The sequence below is a fragment of the Cebidichthys violaceus genome, unplaced genomic scaffold (genome assembly GCF_023349555.1).
Source record: "Cebidichthys violaceus isolate CVI_PGR_0920_01 unplaced genomic scaffold, fCebVio1.0.p SCAF_20, whole genome shotgun sequence".
In the NCBI taxonomy this organism is placed as follows: domain Eukaryota; kingdom Metazoa; phylum Chordata; class Actinopteri; order Perciformes; family Stichaeidae; genus Cebidichthys; species Cebidichthys violaceus.
The window spans coordinates 5,339,795-5,354,574 of record NW_027176373.1 but is presented as its reverse complement, the minus strand read 5'-3'; the positions used below and the strand labels follow the sequence as shown (position 1 = coordinate 5,354,574).

Below are 14,780 nucleotides of genomic sequence, written 5' to 3'. Positions count from 1 at the left end.
AATTTAATTCACAATTAGCTATTTATCCTGTTCATGGAATGTTGACTGGGTTGTCACTTGAATGAAATCTGTTTTCTGTTGCATGTTTTGTAAATGCAATTTCACTGAAGACCCATTCCTTTCAGCTTCCCTTTCCCAAGCCAGCTATATCCCCACATTTTCACTATACCCTCTACTTACCAGTCTGAGCTCAGAGAAACTAGGATTTTATATTTGGGGAATAACAGAAAATAGACATTGAAATGTAGTCACTTACTTTTTCTTTTGACATTGTTGACAGTAACATGTTTAATAGGAATCCCCAGTGAATATAGCTGGGCATTTCTACGTGGAGAGATCTACTGTTTGCATATTTGCATAATGAACAGCTTACAGTACTGTATAGTGCTCAATCATTACCAAAAGGTAGGATGATGTTCAATGTTTCGTATAAAAATGATCACCAAGGTTTGTCAGAAATCTTTATTCATTTTATGTTTACTTTGTGTGATGTTCAGTAGCAAATCCATAGAATCAATTGCATTTTTTCTCTTGTCGTGTTGCAGTCATTCCTAGAATTATAGGAGAACAATAGTTAATCACTAATGAAGGCTTATTTCTATGAAAGCGACTTTGAATCAAGGCTGTAATGTGTTCGATACAGAGCTGTGGTCGTGTCATACCTCTGGCATTTTATGAGATGCTGTGAATGCTTTCTGGTTATTGTCCTTTTTCTCAGGGTGGAGGCTCAGATACTGAACGTACCAAGAAGAAAAAACGTGGAGATCGTTACTCTGTGCAGACTTCACTTATTGTAGCTGCCTTGAAAAAGATGCTCCCCATAGGCCTCAACATGTGCTCTCCCGCTGATCAGGAGCTTATCAACTTGGCCAAGATCAGATACTCTTTGGTAGTTTTTTATTGACTTTGAATGAAATAGAGACACTTTCTATGGCGCCCCTGTCTATAAGGCATTATATACTCATATACTCACGCTGTATAATTAGAATTATAAACACTAATAAGTATTTCTTATGCTTTATAACAATAATCTTAACAAGTTCTAAAGCATTTTATAATGATTTATAAAGTCAGGTATCATAATCACTAACATTTTTTGCAAAGGATCATTGTTGTAAACTAATAAATATTTTACTACGCATTATAATCACTGTTATAATGTATTATAATGATTATAAATAGCTCTAAGTGGCCATTGTTTGTGTCAAGTAAAAGGAAAACAATATTAAATCTATGCAACAACATATAAAATTGTAAATTAATTTTTACTTTAATTAAAGCAGAAAATGACAATTAAGAGTAATTTATAATCGCATTATAACAGTGATCGAAAGACATTGTAAAAAGATATTAATGGATTACAACAATGGGACTTATAATACACTGATTCATGCAAAAAAAATGTCAGTGAGTGACCAGCAATTATGAAGAATTATAATACTTGACCTTATCTGTCATTTTAAAATGCTTTATAATGTGTTATGATTAGTTTCATAAATAATTATAGTTATTTAGGAGTACTTATAACTATGATTTTACAGTGCTATAAGCAGATTATAGCGCATTTTAAGAATGTTTGTAATGCATTATAGACATGAGCTTTATAGAAAGTGTTACCTAACTTGATTCTCTTGAACATATGTTGTTTGATTTGTATCATGTTAATTATTACTTTAGTAAAATAACCATACCATATATAATAATAATAGTTTTACCTCCCAAACCGTTTTAGGGGGATAATGGTTGATCAAATGTTTCACTTCACAGAGAGACACCGATGAAGAAGTAAGAGAGTTCCTGCAGAACAACCTTCATCTTCAGGGCAAGGTATAAACTCGTGGACTGTTAGTCCAACCGTGATGTATTTACTTCCAAGGAATCGGATTAGTGATAATAATCAGTCACAATGCATATCAGAAAGCTCTGTATCCCTGTGTTGTGGAAAGGTGGACAACCCATCCATGCGCTGGCAGATGGCTCTGTATAAGGAGATGGCAGGGAAGGCCGAAGATGCTGACGCTCCAATGAAAGTTGTCAAGAGAGTGCAGGAGGTTTCTGCTGTCCTCTACCACCTTGAAGTCGTGAGTTGCCAAATTTACCTGTGCTAACTGTAGTAGACGCTTACTGTCTCTCCAGTACATATGAGTATATGAGAATGACAGCTTGACTAATTGTGTACATATTATTTGAATTAAATGTGAACATTTTACTGTTGTGTGTATGTGAGAAATTATCAACAAATTGCTCAATATTTTTTAGTTTGGTAGAAGCACAATATGTATCAATAATGTAATTATTGCAATATGAATCAATCCACTTTTTTACAAGACAGCAAATAATAACAGAAAATAAGAGGTGAACATCACCAAAGCTTAACTTCAAGCTTTACTGTTGTCAAGTTTTTTTAATTACAGGTTTAAAAAAATGGTTTCCTACCTCTGTGCTCAGAATATTCTACTATTTTTGGGGGGGATTCAGTCTTTGACAAATGCGACCTCAGGCTTTTCCTGCTGTACATAACAAGTTACCATAGGAATTATTTTGGCCGCTTTGCCAATGTATACCTTCTCATGTACAGACGGAGCACCCGTTTAAATCCAAGAAGATGGTGTGGCACAAACTGTTGTCCAAGCAGAGACGCAGGGCTGTGGTTGCTTGCTTTAGGATGACACCACTATACAATATTCCCAGGTGAGGAAGATGTAGATGTACAGTATTGGGTGTTACAATAAATATTCCAGGTATTCAAGTGCAAATACAAGTTGTTTGTTTTTTTGCGTTGTAGGCATAGAGCTTCAAACATGTTCCTTGAGGGATACAAACGCAATTGGCTTCACTCTGAGGGTTACTCATTTGAAGACAGGATGATAGACGACTTATCCGTGAGTGTTTCATCTGTTTCATCTTGAATATTTTTTTTTTTTTTATGCCATTACTCACTTTCCTCTCCTTGTACATCCCAGAAAGCAATGGAGCAAGAGGAAGGCGATGAAGAGGAGCATGAACGAGAAACAAAGCCAGATCCCCTCCACCAGCTTATTCTGCATTTCAGTCGTACCGCTCTAACAGAAAAGAGGTCAGATAGGTCCTCGCTGCTGTAATGTGTGGCATGTTATTCCTCGTTTACCAACTGTCTTCTCCTGTCTCAATTTCAGTAAACTTGATACCGATCATCTTTATATGGCATATGCAGAAATTATGGCAAAGGTGAGTCCTCACAAAGGGTTTTGACCATGCTTTGAAGTTTGTGAATAATGTACTTTGAAACTCATATTTTTTTCTTTTTCACTTTTCCCTTTATTTAGAGTTGCCATATTGGTGAGGAAGAAGAAGGGGGAGAGGAAATGGTGGAAAATGCTGAGGATGAGATGTCCTTTGAGGTGCGACAGTCAGAACTGGTAATGGGCGACCAGGGGCTAGGGACCAGGAACACAGTGGAGCGGTAGCTCTCAACGCACCGAGTGACGTCATTATCAGAACATTACTTCACAACACATCTCTCTCTTTCTTTCTCTTTCTTTGTCTCATTCCCTCTGTCTGTTCTGTCTGTTCTGTCTGTGCTCTGTCTCTTCTGTTGGTATGTTGCTTCATTCATTGTGAGTTGCTTGATTTAGAAACTCTAAGCTCCAATCCAGATGGGTTCTTTTTTTACTATATGTGCCCTAATCTTTTCATTTCCTGCTACAGTTTGGGACAGAATGTCATTGTGCTCTAATTTCAGTGTTGTTGTAGCACTGCAATTATTTTATTGTGCCATTTACTGTTTTAGTAGGACTATTAGTCCTGTTTACACTTTTGTGTGCCTCAAATCTGGATTGGGTCTAATTAGATTAAATGAATGTAATTTAACATCAACAATATTAATAAAGATACTCAAAATAATAATCATCAGACTAATACAAATTCACTTCAAAATTTTTCATTTTTAAAATTTAAACTCAGCTTGATAGACAATATAAACCATTTATGATAAAATTATGAAAATCAAACAGTGTGTAAGAAAAATGTTGCTCAAAGATTTTCCTACTACACCATAACTGTCCATTCCTCATAGAGTTAGAGTGGACAGGCTCTTTACTTCATGGTTTACTTTGAATGGAAAGTCCAGCTGCCACAGCCTTTACTATATTCCTTGTGACAAGTTTAGGAGTCTCACACACTGTACTCATTGACACATCTGGTGCTGACTTCACTGTTTAAAGTAACTCGAGCTCAACTATTAAAACAAATGTTGTTTGCCTGACCATAAACAATTTGTGCTTTTTCAACACTTATTGTCACTTTAAACTATTAAAAAATATTTATAAATGCAAAAATTATATCAAACTGGGAAGTTAGACTTGCTAAAAAAAAGGCTGGAGATGATATTAGATGTGTTATTGAAGGCCATTCAAATGGAAATGATTGTGAATGTGATTTAACCCAAACTCATTGACTAGTGATGTCATTCCTCCCAGTTTATATAGCTGTCCCATTTTTCTCTCTCTCTGTCTCTTTCCCCATCGCTCCATGTAATCCCTCTCACCTTCATAACAGCAGTCTTCATTAACTGAATGTGACTGATCAATGTTCCCTTCCCCCACTCACATAGCGTACTGACAGACTACAGTGAAAGCCAGTGTAGAACATGCAACATTAAAAGCTATATTTTCATACACATACTCATAGTTATAAAAGTCACATACATCATATAGTGCATAGTTCATAATCAGGTTGAATTAGAGAGTCAGGGACTGCAGTTCGAGGTCCAACTGCACCACACATAGTGGGTAGAGCATGAACAGGCATACGTGGGAGGGTGGGAGGGGGGTTGGAAGTGGGAAGGGAGGGGCGGGGGGTGTTTTAGGATCAGAATGTGGGATGTTACAAGTTGATTTGTGATGTGGCTGAACAGAGGAATGTCAATTTGTCCTCTGAATTCAGAGATATTTATATAAATGCCATTCTTTCTAAAATGGCATTTCATTCTCAGTTGGCACCAATCTATAAATCAAGAATTGTGCATTTGCACAAATAGAGATTAAAGGCCATTTAGAGCCAGAGTAATGTTTTTTTTTAATTATTATTATTTTTACAATCATTTTTCAAACCATTTCGTAAAGCAAAGTTACGCTGCTATGAAATGCCAAAGAAATATCTCCGATACAGAAGGATTACAGCTCTTGTAATGTAATAAGTGTCTTATTTGCAGGGCTGCTGCAATAAAGACACTTTGGTAAACTCTATGGCTAAAATGCTAAGCTGATGGGGCTGTTTCCTGTAGTCTAACGCTTGCTCCAGCCAGCAAACGTGAAACAAGTAGAGTAACAACTCCATGACTAATAAAGTTGGGTGACTGAATGTGTGCATGTGTCAGCCAGGTACTTTCAATGTACAGTAACAACCCATATTGCAAATGCTTGTGAAAAGACTATAGAAGAGAGAAGAAAATTAACTGTAAGCGATATACAAAAGGGAAAAAGCATGACATGACATCGATTTTGTTAATCACAAAACTTACCAACTGATAGATCACTTCTCTTTAAAGATCATTTTATGTATAGATGCGTAATGCTACAGATATGGACCACTTGAGAAAAAAACGGTAAGTTGATTGGACTGTAATAGATTGAAAATTTAGGGACTTGAGTGAAAGGAGAGTGAGTGTGTATTGAAATTAGGAATATGAATAGATAGAATGGACAACTTTTCTTTTTTTTTTTTTACATTTTAACACCTGGAGCCGGTTGCAACAGTGAGTTCAAACATAGCATAGTTCTTACATAAAAGTTTAAGTGGAGTATCAAAACTTTTTCTGACAAAGGAACAAAACAATTCTAGTTTCAGTGCTTTCCCCACCAATTGCACGCTGGGCGTAAATAGATTACATTCACAACAAAAGATTTATTGAACAAGTTTAAATTTTGCTGGGTTCAATACATTTATTGGACGCCATTAGATTCTGCTCTGCATGGACACGTGTCATCTGAAGTGCTACCGTTAGGAAGTCCGTGCGAGGACCTACGGCTTTAATCACTCAAATTAAGGTTCTTGTGTAAGTATTTGTTGTTTGAAAAATATTTATAGTATAAATAATTGCCAATAGCTGCCGGATGTAAATAGCTAACTGAACCAACTGACAAAACAAACGTTATCTTACTAATACATGATGCTAGCTTGTGATGCTACACTGACTTCCGGTTTACATACTTCATTACTCTTGATTGATCGGCACTTAAGATGTTTTCTAGCAACTGATTTACACATTACTTAAGTCTTTATTAGCTAAGACAAGTTTTAATTGTGCAACCCAATTTAGTAAATCCCTAGTTTGAAACTAGTTACTGAGAATGTAGGAAGGACTTCACAATAAAGTTAGTAATGGAGGTATGAATAGCTGGTGCAACCCAATCCTGCTGTATTTATGATTGGCGCTGAATATTTAATCAAATATCTGACTTGAAAGAGTCCACTCTATCTATTTAAATTCTCTTGGTGAAATTTGACAGTACCAAATGCTCATAATGTTTGTGTCCCCCACAGGAAAAAGAAATGGAGAAACAAAGGCTCTTGTACCAGCAGTCCAGACTTCATAATCGTGGAGCTGCAGAGATGGTCCTGCAAATGATCAGTGCCTGCAAAGGTAGCCTTGCTCCACATCTTCGGTCCACAACTTTTGCCTGCAAACTTGCCTGCACAGTGATTCAGTTTGCTCTTTCCAAGTTTATGAATTTGTTTTTTTTTCATGTAGGTGAGACTGGACCAATGGTGACTACGACCCTCAAGCTGGGCATCTCTATCCTTAACGGCGGAAACAGTGAGGTTCAACGGGTATGTGTTCTGAAAACATTTTGTCTTGTTAAATTTAAAGTTACCTTTAAAAAAGCACTTTTATGGATTACCTCCTTCTTCTTTTGTCAGAAAATGCTGGAGTACTTGAGGGATAAGAAGGATGTAGGCTTCTTTTTGAGTGTCCAGGCACTGATGCAGACATGCTGGTCAGTTTTCATTTGATTAACACAATTCTCCACTTTGTATTCATTTTAACATCAACAATATTTTAATTTTAAGTGAATTCATTAGAAGAGTGGGAAGTGTCTAATAATGAGTTTATGATCTCTACAGTGTGCTGGATCTAAATGCGTTTGAGAGACAGAACAAGGCAGAGGGGCTGGGCATGGTTTCAGAGGAGGGCACTAGTAAGTCTCCATACTCCATGCATAATTTCATCAGCATCACTTTTTTACACCTAATAGGGCCTAAGATGCAGCAGAGAAGATATCACCCCACGGCCAGTGTTTGATATCACCATTTAATAGACTACCTGCATCATTTTAAGGCACAGATTACATTGTACACTTACTTTACCCATCTCATTTCACATTAAAGTACACAATCACCAGGATGGGACACAAGTGAAGATGGCACACATTTTGTCTGAATGGAGTCAAATGTATATACTGTAGACCACAACACCAAAGTAAAAAAAGTCGATCTGAAACGTCTTTAGATTTGCAGAGACAATTTAAAAACTCAAACCAAAGTGATACCATTATTCATTGTACCACAACTTTCAAGGTATTTGCTTCATCATCATTAACATAAAAAAATAAATTAACCAATCCAGATACAATGTTAATTAATAAATAAACAGTCTGAGCATCGATTAATTAATCTTCCTCTAAATGTTTTCCATTTGTGATATTTACTCTACACATTTTGATTTGATTGAGTGATAAGTTTCCTAACATGAAATATTAACACTTGTTTAACTGTTGAAGGATGAGATTTAAGGATTTTTTTATTTAACATGAATTAGTTCAAGTTTTTAGTATGTATACTAGTTTGACTTGTTGATTGGGCCTCACCATCTGTTTTCCCAACTTGTTGTCATCTAATTCTGGAGGTTCATTTGAATATGAATGAATTTGCCATGGAATGTTGTTAATCTCCCCCTCCTCATCTCTTAGTCCTCTACTGTTGTCAACACACTGATCCTCTCTCCCTTCCCCACGATCACTGCCACCTCTCCCTTGTCCCTCCTTTCATGGTCCTCAGAGTTGAACCTAGATCGGGGTAAATCATGATTCTGTCCATCTGCCTCTCTGTTCTCTTATTCTTCTTTCCCTCCTCTGTCCCTCTTGCTTCATCACTTTGATTTCTAACGCTGAAATTCCACCAAGAGAGGATTGGATGCCTCTCTCCATCTTTCATGTTCATAGCTCGTGCCCCTCCTCACATGCATTGTTCATTTTAAAAGGAAATGAATGGAATCTGGTCTTTTTCTCCTCATGAAAACTACAAAAACTAGGTGAAACCATCATGAACATATAATGTTATAAATAGAGTGCTGGAGGAATAAATCCTAAACCTGGAAATAAATTAGCATCTATTTTTGCACTTCTGGTTTCCTCGTCTCAAAATCAATGGATTTTTTTTAATTGGGTGTTGATAAAATGGCTGAAATGAGGTCTGTGGTTAACACAAGCTTAATAGATTTATTCTAGAATATAAAATGGGTCAGTAAATACCACTCTGGTGAATTTTGAAGCTTTTTTTGAAGAGGAAACCAGTGGGATGCTAACTTTCAGAGTTGCCCTACAAAAATATGTCTTCCCTGCAGCACTCTATAGTAATGGAGTTCCTACTTTACACAACCTTAATAACTTATTCCACATTTTTCCAACGCAAGTCATTCGTAGTTCAAATTGTATTTTTAATTTCAGCAAAGAATGCAAGAATGCAGTCAATGCAATCATTCGCTGGATTCCTTTCGAAATTTTGATAAACAATACCCCAACCTCTCTGACATTTAACTCTGCTGCAGTAGAGTAAAGTTGGTGTGTGCAGCATGATTCTGTGTCTTTGTGTGTATATTCATTACAACCAGTGGTGAACTGGGATTTTATATACATATTCAGTATACAGCCCATTTTAGTAGAATATTTCAAACTGGTGCAGCGATTTTTTTATATGGGATGATACACACTTAAAAATCCTGGTTTTCCCTTCTCTACTCAATTTATACATTCTTTATGCATAATAAAAATACAGGTCGATTAATCAGCCCACCAGTAAAACCTCAGATGCACCAGTTCACCCCTGAGTACTGCAATGTTTTAACTTTAATACTGTCTGTCTATCTGTACAACAAGGCATTATTGTCTGCTTTATACATGTTGTTAATGTAACTGTATGTCACATATGTTTCTGTTCATTTTTGTAAATGTGTTTATACGTTAACTGTATGCATGTGCCCCCTGTGTGATGTTTGGCATTTGATTGTATGTGTGACCATTGTCAGACCACAGGCATTTCTTCTATTAATATTATTTTATACAATTTAGTGTGACTCATTCTTTTATTATTAAAAAAAAGCAAAACTCGGTCAGAGGTGGTTATTACAGTGTCTTTTGGAGATGATGGTAAGTTGAGTAATTAATTCTATTTACTTTCCTCACACTGATTATACGATGTATAACACTGATTTAGTTATCTACAGTAAGACTTTTAATCATTGTATGTTATCTAATCTCAACCTGATTCTAGAATGTGATTTAACTTTTTCGTTCATTTCATTTTTTCTAGATGAGAAAGTGATGTCAGATGATGAGTTCACCTGTGACCTCTTCCGTTTCCTGCAGCTGCTTTGTGAGGGTCACAATAATGGTGAGAATGACTCATGTTTCAAAAGAGAATCAAATTAAATTCAAACCAAGTTACAATTTTCATTAAAGCAAACATTTTCGAGCATTACTACTTTTCAAAATGATCTCTACTTTGCTGCAGATTTCCAGAACTACCTGCGGACACAGACAGGCAGCACAACTACCATCAACATCATCATCTGCACTGTAGATTACCTCCTCAGGCTCCAGGTGCAACTTTTCATTTAGCCTAAAGATGGTGCTGTTAATAAAGATTAAAAGTAACTACATGTGTAAAGTGCTATTGAATAGTCATACTTTACGTTCAGTCATGAATTTTAAGTCATTTTATAGTTCCCAAAAGGCTTTTTATAATCAAGAAAGTCCAAAGATCAGGACAGACATTTTAAATTGATCCAAAAGGGGATAGACCTTTTTTTAAAGTATTTTTCTCAAATGGAAATACTCTACTAACTGCTCTCTTTTTTCAATCAAGGAGTCTATCAGTGATTTCTACTGGTATTACTCCGGCAAGGACATCATTGATGAACCAGGCAAAAAGAATTTCTCCAAAGCTATGACAGTGGCAAAGCAGATTTTCAACAGCCTAACTGAATATATTCAGGTACAAGTTGAACAAGTCAGGAATTTACACTTGCTGGTTGTTTATTGTGTGTGTAACACACAGTTTCTCTCTTCAGGGTCCATGCACTGGCAACCAGCAGTCCCTGGCCCATAGCAGGCTGTGGGATGCCATTGTCGGGTTCCTTCATGTCTTTGCCCATATGATGATGAAGCTGGCACAGGTACGCACATGCCATTCAAATAACTTGTGTTGCCTTACTGCAACTTCATGTTTGGACCTAGCTGGAACTGTATGATCAATATTGACAGAATAAATCTGTCAAACAACTTTCAAATCATAACATTTTATTTTTAGTGACTATGACAGAAATCGATGGTAACGATGAAAGCAGCTCTTTAGAGCCAAATGTTTTTTGCAGTCAATTTCTGTTTGATTTTTTATCTCTTAAGTTATCATGAATCTCAAAAGTGAAAGTAAACATATAGCACTCATGTTAGTGGAAGTTCACAAAATCACCCGATCATTGCTAAGCCTTCAAGAATGTCTTTCTGTGGACATATACAGTACGTATAACAGTATAAACCATACCGTGTTGTCTCAGGCCTTATAGTAAACATGCTTGTAAACGTAGGTGGCCAGTTTTCACGTCTTAGAATAAGCCTGAATGTTACATTTAGATAACAAAGTCACTGTGGATTTCTTGATTCTTGAAGTATTTCAACCATTTATTTGTATTTCCAGTATGAGCTGGTTTTTAAAGTGGTTCTTCACATTCATGTTAAGTCTGAAAGGACACCCTTTTTCACAAAAGACATGTCACAGCAGGAAAATCACAGTTGTAAATGATCAAATGAATGATGGCTGAAATCTATGTAGCTGCTTTGGTTTCAGGGTCGTGGTGTTCTACATGACACACTGTCATGGCTTAACTGGGACACTTGAATAGTACATTGTTAACGTTATTTGTGACACTTGTGCTTTAACAAAAAGTCAAAATGTCTGTTGTGAAAAAAGGCCTTTAATATGCATTTAATGTAATACACATTATCAAACTTTCCCCAAACGGTTCCATACCGTTCAGTTTTTGTGAATAATAAAATGTATTCATGATCAAAATATAATATAATATATAATGCACTTAAAGGCCATTTAACTATTTAACAAACAAACCTGACCGAAAGTGTGGAATCACTTTTCAGCGTAAATGATGCACCTTTTTTGCAACAAAAGAAAGGTCAAAATGCTTTGAGGGAAATCACATGACTTTTCCACTCTATGCAGTGCAGTCATCCTCTGTGGATGACTGAGTCTAATAGCACAACTTTACTATTAGCACAATGTGTTGCATGCATAACCCTTTAATCGTACATTCAAGTTTAGAGCAGAGCCATATTTCATCCATAAGTTCCCAGCTCAGAATACTCCTCAGACACATGATGACTAACACAATATTACTTTCCCCTGTGCAGTCCTCCTTGACCTGAATTATCAGCTGTTCTGTCTTATAGTCATCATATTTGAAATACTGTGGTAAACCAGTGAACAGGGGATATTTGAAATGTTTAATTTTCAAAAAGTAAACATAAGTACAGTATGTAAAAGATGTGATGTTAGTATTGTATTATAGTGTATTATTTAGTGTGTAGATCTGTACTTGCCCAAACATTGTTTTACTGTTAAACAAAAGAAAACATTTGTCATACACAAGAGAATTTGCAAATGTTATGTGATTAATTGTACTGAATAATTTATCTACCATTTAAACTGTCTTCCACATGGTCAATGCAGGGTAAAGTATGTATCCATTTCATTTATCTATTGATGTGATATTGTGTTTACTAGTTTGTAATTTATTCAATGTTGGTTTCCCTTATCAGGTTGTTTTATACCCACCTGCTTTTAAAGATGAAATAAGAATACTTAATTTGTAATGTCTTAATCAGGAGCTTGTTTAATAATGGAAATTAAAACAAAGCATTTAGTGTGTCACATGAAAGGCAACATATCCAGTTGTTAAAGATAAAAAAGACACACAGCTTTTTTAATGAATTTGTTTTAATACACACTTCAAAAATTACTAATATTCGTGAGCAATCTAAAGAAACATCATATCATTTTTGTAAAGTCATTAAGATGATTGCAATAGGAACTTTTGTGATGCTTTTTGCATTAAAAGACCAGCGAGTAGGATTTAGTGGCATCTAGCGCTGAGGTTGTAGATTGCAACCAATTGAATATCCCTCCGCTCAGCCCTCTCTTTCTAAATGTGTAGAAAACCTACGGTGATCTTCAGGGAACTTAAAAATGTGGAAAGGTCCTAGCTAGAGCCAGTTTTTGGTTTGTCCGTTCTTGGCTGATGTAGAAACACTTCGGGCTCCATGAAGACGACCCGCTCCCTATTTAGATATTAATGGCTCATTCTAAGCTAATGACAACACAATGATTCTGGGTTTCATGTGATTATACACAAATGAAAACACAGTTATGAATCATATTCCAGTTCTGCCAATAAATCCCCCTAAAGCCTACACACTGTTCCCTTAAGTATAAACCTAATGCAATAACGGAAAACTTAACTCAAAGGTAATCTTAGACTCTTAGACCACACAGATCATTAAACCACATATATGATCTTTTTAAATGCATTTTGGAAAGTATTTCTCACCCTAAAACTGAAAACTTCTTTTATTTGTTTCTATATTACCACCAATTACTTATTTACATTTTAGTCAAAATTCATCCTGATGTTGAAATTTATTTTTGATGGTTCAAAATAGAAGTTCAGCATTTTTAAAAAGCAGGTAAACATACACTCGTGTCTCATAAATCACACATTAATATGAAAAGAATGTATTTTAGAGACCTTAACACTCCCCATCTGCAGTTACACATTACTTGATCCAAATCCCAAAGTGCACAAAATTACTGTAAAATTCCAGTGCAATTGTTATACCAAGACTTCATAAATAAATAACTATTTAATAAACCACACACAAACAGATGCTAAGAGAATAAGGTATGATCACAAGATTGTAAAGTACATTATAATCAGATCAGTGCGTCTTTTTCTAAGCACTTGAGTAAAATCTTGAGCACCTGCTTATCCATACTGTTGGGCAACAGTTAATAGCATACTGACCATCAATTTCCAGACAAGGCAATATTATCCTTACTACAATATGTTTTTCTTTGTTAAGCAATTATCGGTATTATGCACAGCATCAGGAATTTAAAAAAACATTATTGTGACTAACAAACATTGTTTTTGCTGGATCACTTAATTTATACCAAAAAAGCAGGTGACTACAAAACTTTCTGAGAGAAGGATTGACTTTTAACCTCCGCTGTTGGAGTGTACACTTTAATACAAGATTATTTGGTGTTGGAATATACATTTTAATGTGACATCCACTTTTTGTGCACACATTTAACACTAGTTAGGATTCTGTTGCAATTTTCATTCACTAATAATTAACCTGAAGGAATATGCTTTTTATTTGTGTTGTGTTGCTCTGTGGATTCTGGTGGCTTTGGTTATTATAACACTATTTAAGCATTAACATAACATTAGTTTATATTTGTGTAGTTTATATACATATGTATATATATATATATATATATATATATATATATATATATATACATATATATATTTGAAAAAGCAACTAATGGAAATTCAAGTGAAATTCTGTTATGGTTCATAGCAATCGTGAGGATGAGGCTATGAATATCCAAACACAAACATCTGAAGAGAATCGGGCCAAGCGGCACCACAAAGTATTCTGTTCTTTATTACTGAGGACTACATCCACAGAGCTCCTGCTTTCTCTGGATGAAGGATTAATGAATAAACTAATGAATTAGCAGATAGTCTAGTGTTTGTTTACAATGAAAAGCTGTTGGCTTTTTCAGACAACAGTTTCTCAGATGTAACCGTTATGGATACGTTGATACATGCCAATATGTTTGTTCTGTGTTACAAAAGCTTCAGCTATAAAATCTAATGTTCGCGGTCATGAACAGTTGGTCACAATTCACATAGAAATAATTGACATTTACCTTTTGTTTGTATTTCATAGATAAAAATATAAAATTAATTTATAGAAATCAAAATATAATGATGACATTGAAATCAGACTTTAGCTGTACATAAGTTTTCCTTAACCATTTTTACAAATTCTCCCTCTGCATGAAGGTTTGATTATTTAACTTATTTTTGCAGCCCCATCTTTGTTACTGTGTTAATATATGTTAAAAAAAAATTGTGTAATAACTTTTGAAACTTGATTTGTGTTTTCCACTTCACCAATGACTATTGCATCTCTATAAATCTATGCAAACCCCTCATGTTTTGAAATGATAAAAAAAAAATCAGTTGCCATTACTGTAATATCTTGTGCATGTTTTCATGGTCACAGGACTCCAGCCAGATTGGTCTGCTGAAGGAGCTTCTTGACCTACAGAAAGATATGGTCGTGATGTTGCTCTCACTGTTAGAGGGTAAAAGAGTTTTTTTATCAGTTTTCATCTTTTCCTGTTTTGTTCTTTTCAAATCTCTGTTTTAATTC

The 14,780-nt window shown here is 35.3% G+C and overlaps 1 protein-coding gene across 1 annotated transcript in view; it reads left to right on the top strand.

The window, feature by feature from the left end:
- Positions 1 to 14,780, top strand: part of LOC137876338 (ryanodine receptor 1-like) — a 49,878-nt gene that overhangs the window by 28,675 nt on the left and 6,423 nt on the right. The window contains exons 75-92 of the mRNA XM_068715817.1: positions 719 to 889; positions 1,768 to 1,827; positions 1,947 to 2,081; positions 2,579 to 2,691; positions 2,786 to 2,882; positions 2,964 to 3,076; positions 3,156 to 3,207; positions 3,306 to 3,380; positions 6,523 to 6,622; positions 6,731 to 6,810; positions 6,901 to 6,977; positions 7,105 to 7,178; positions 8,038 to 8,055; positions 9,568 to 9,648; positions 9,769 to 9,857; positions 10,123 to 10,251; positions 10,328 to 10,432; positions 14,631 to 14,712. Coding sequence (XP_068571918.1) covers positions 719 to 889; positions 1,768 to 1,827; positions 1,947 to 2,081; positions 2,579 to 2,691; positions 2,786 to 2,882; positions 2,964 to 3,076; positions 3,156 to 3,207; positions 3,306 to 3,380; positions 6,523 to 6,622; positions 6,731 to 6,810; positions 6,901 to 6,977; positions 7,105 to 7,178; positions 8,038 to 8,055; positions 9,568 to 9,648; positions 9,769 to 9,857; positions 10,123 to 10,251; positions 10,328 to 10,432; positions 14,631 to 14,712 — 1,651 coding nt within the window. The remainder of the gene's footprint in view (positions 1 to 718; positions 890 to 1,767; positions 1,828 to 1,946; positions 2,082 to 2,578; positions 2,692 to 2,785; positions 2,883 to 2,963; positions 3,077 to 3,155; positions 3,208 to 3,305; positions 3,381 to 6,522; positions 6,623 to 6,730; positions 6,811 to 6,900; positions 6,978 to 7,104; positions 7,179 to 8,037; positions 8,056 to 9,567; positions 9,649 to 9,768; positions 9,858 to 10,122; positions 10,252 to 10,327; positions 10,433 to 14,630; positions 14,713 to 14,780) is intronic.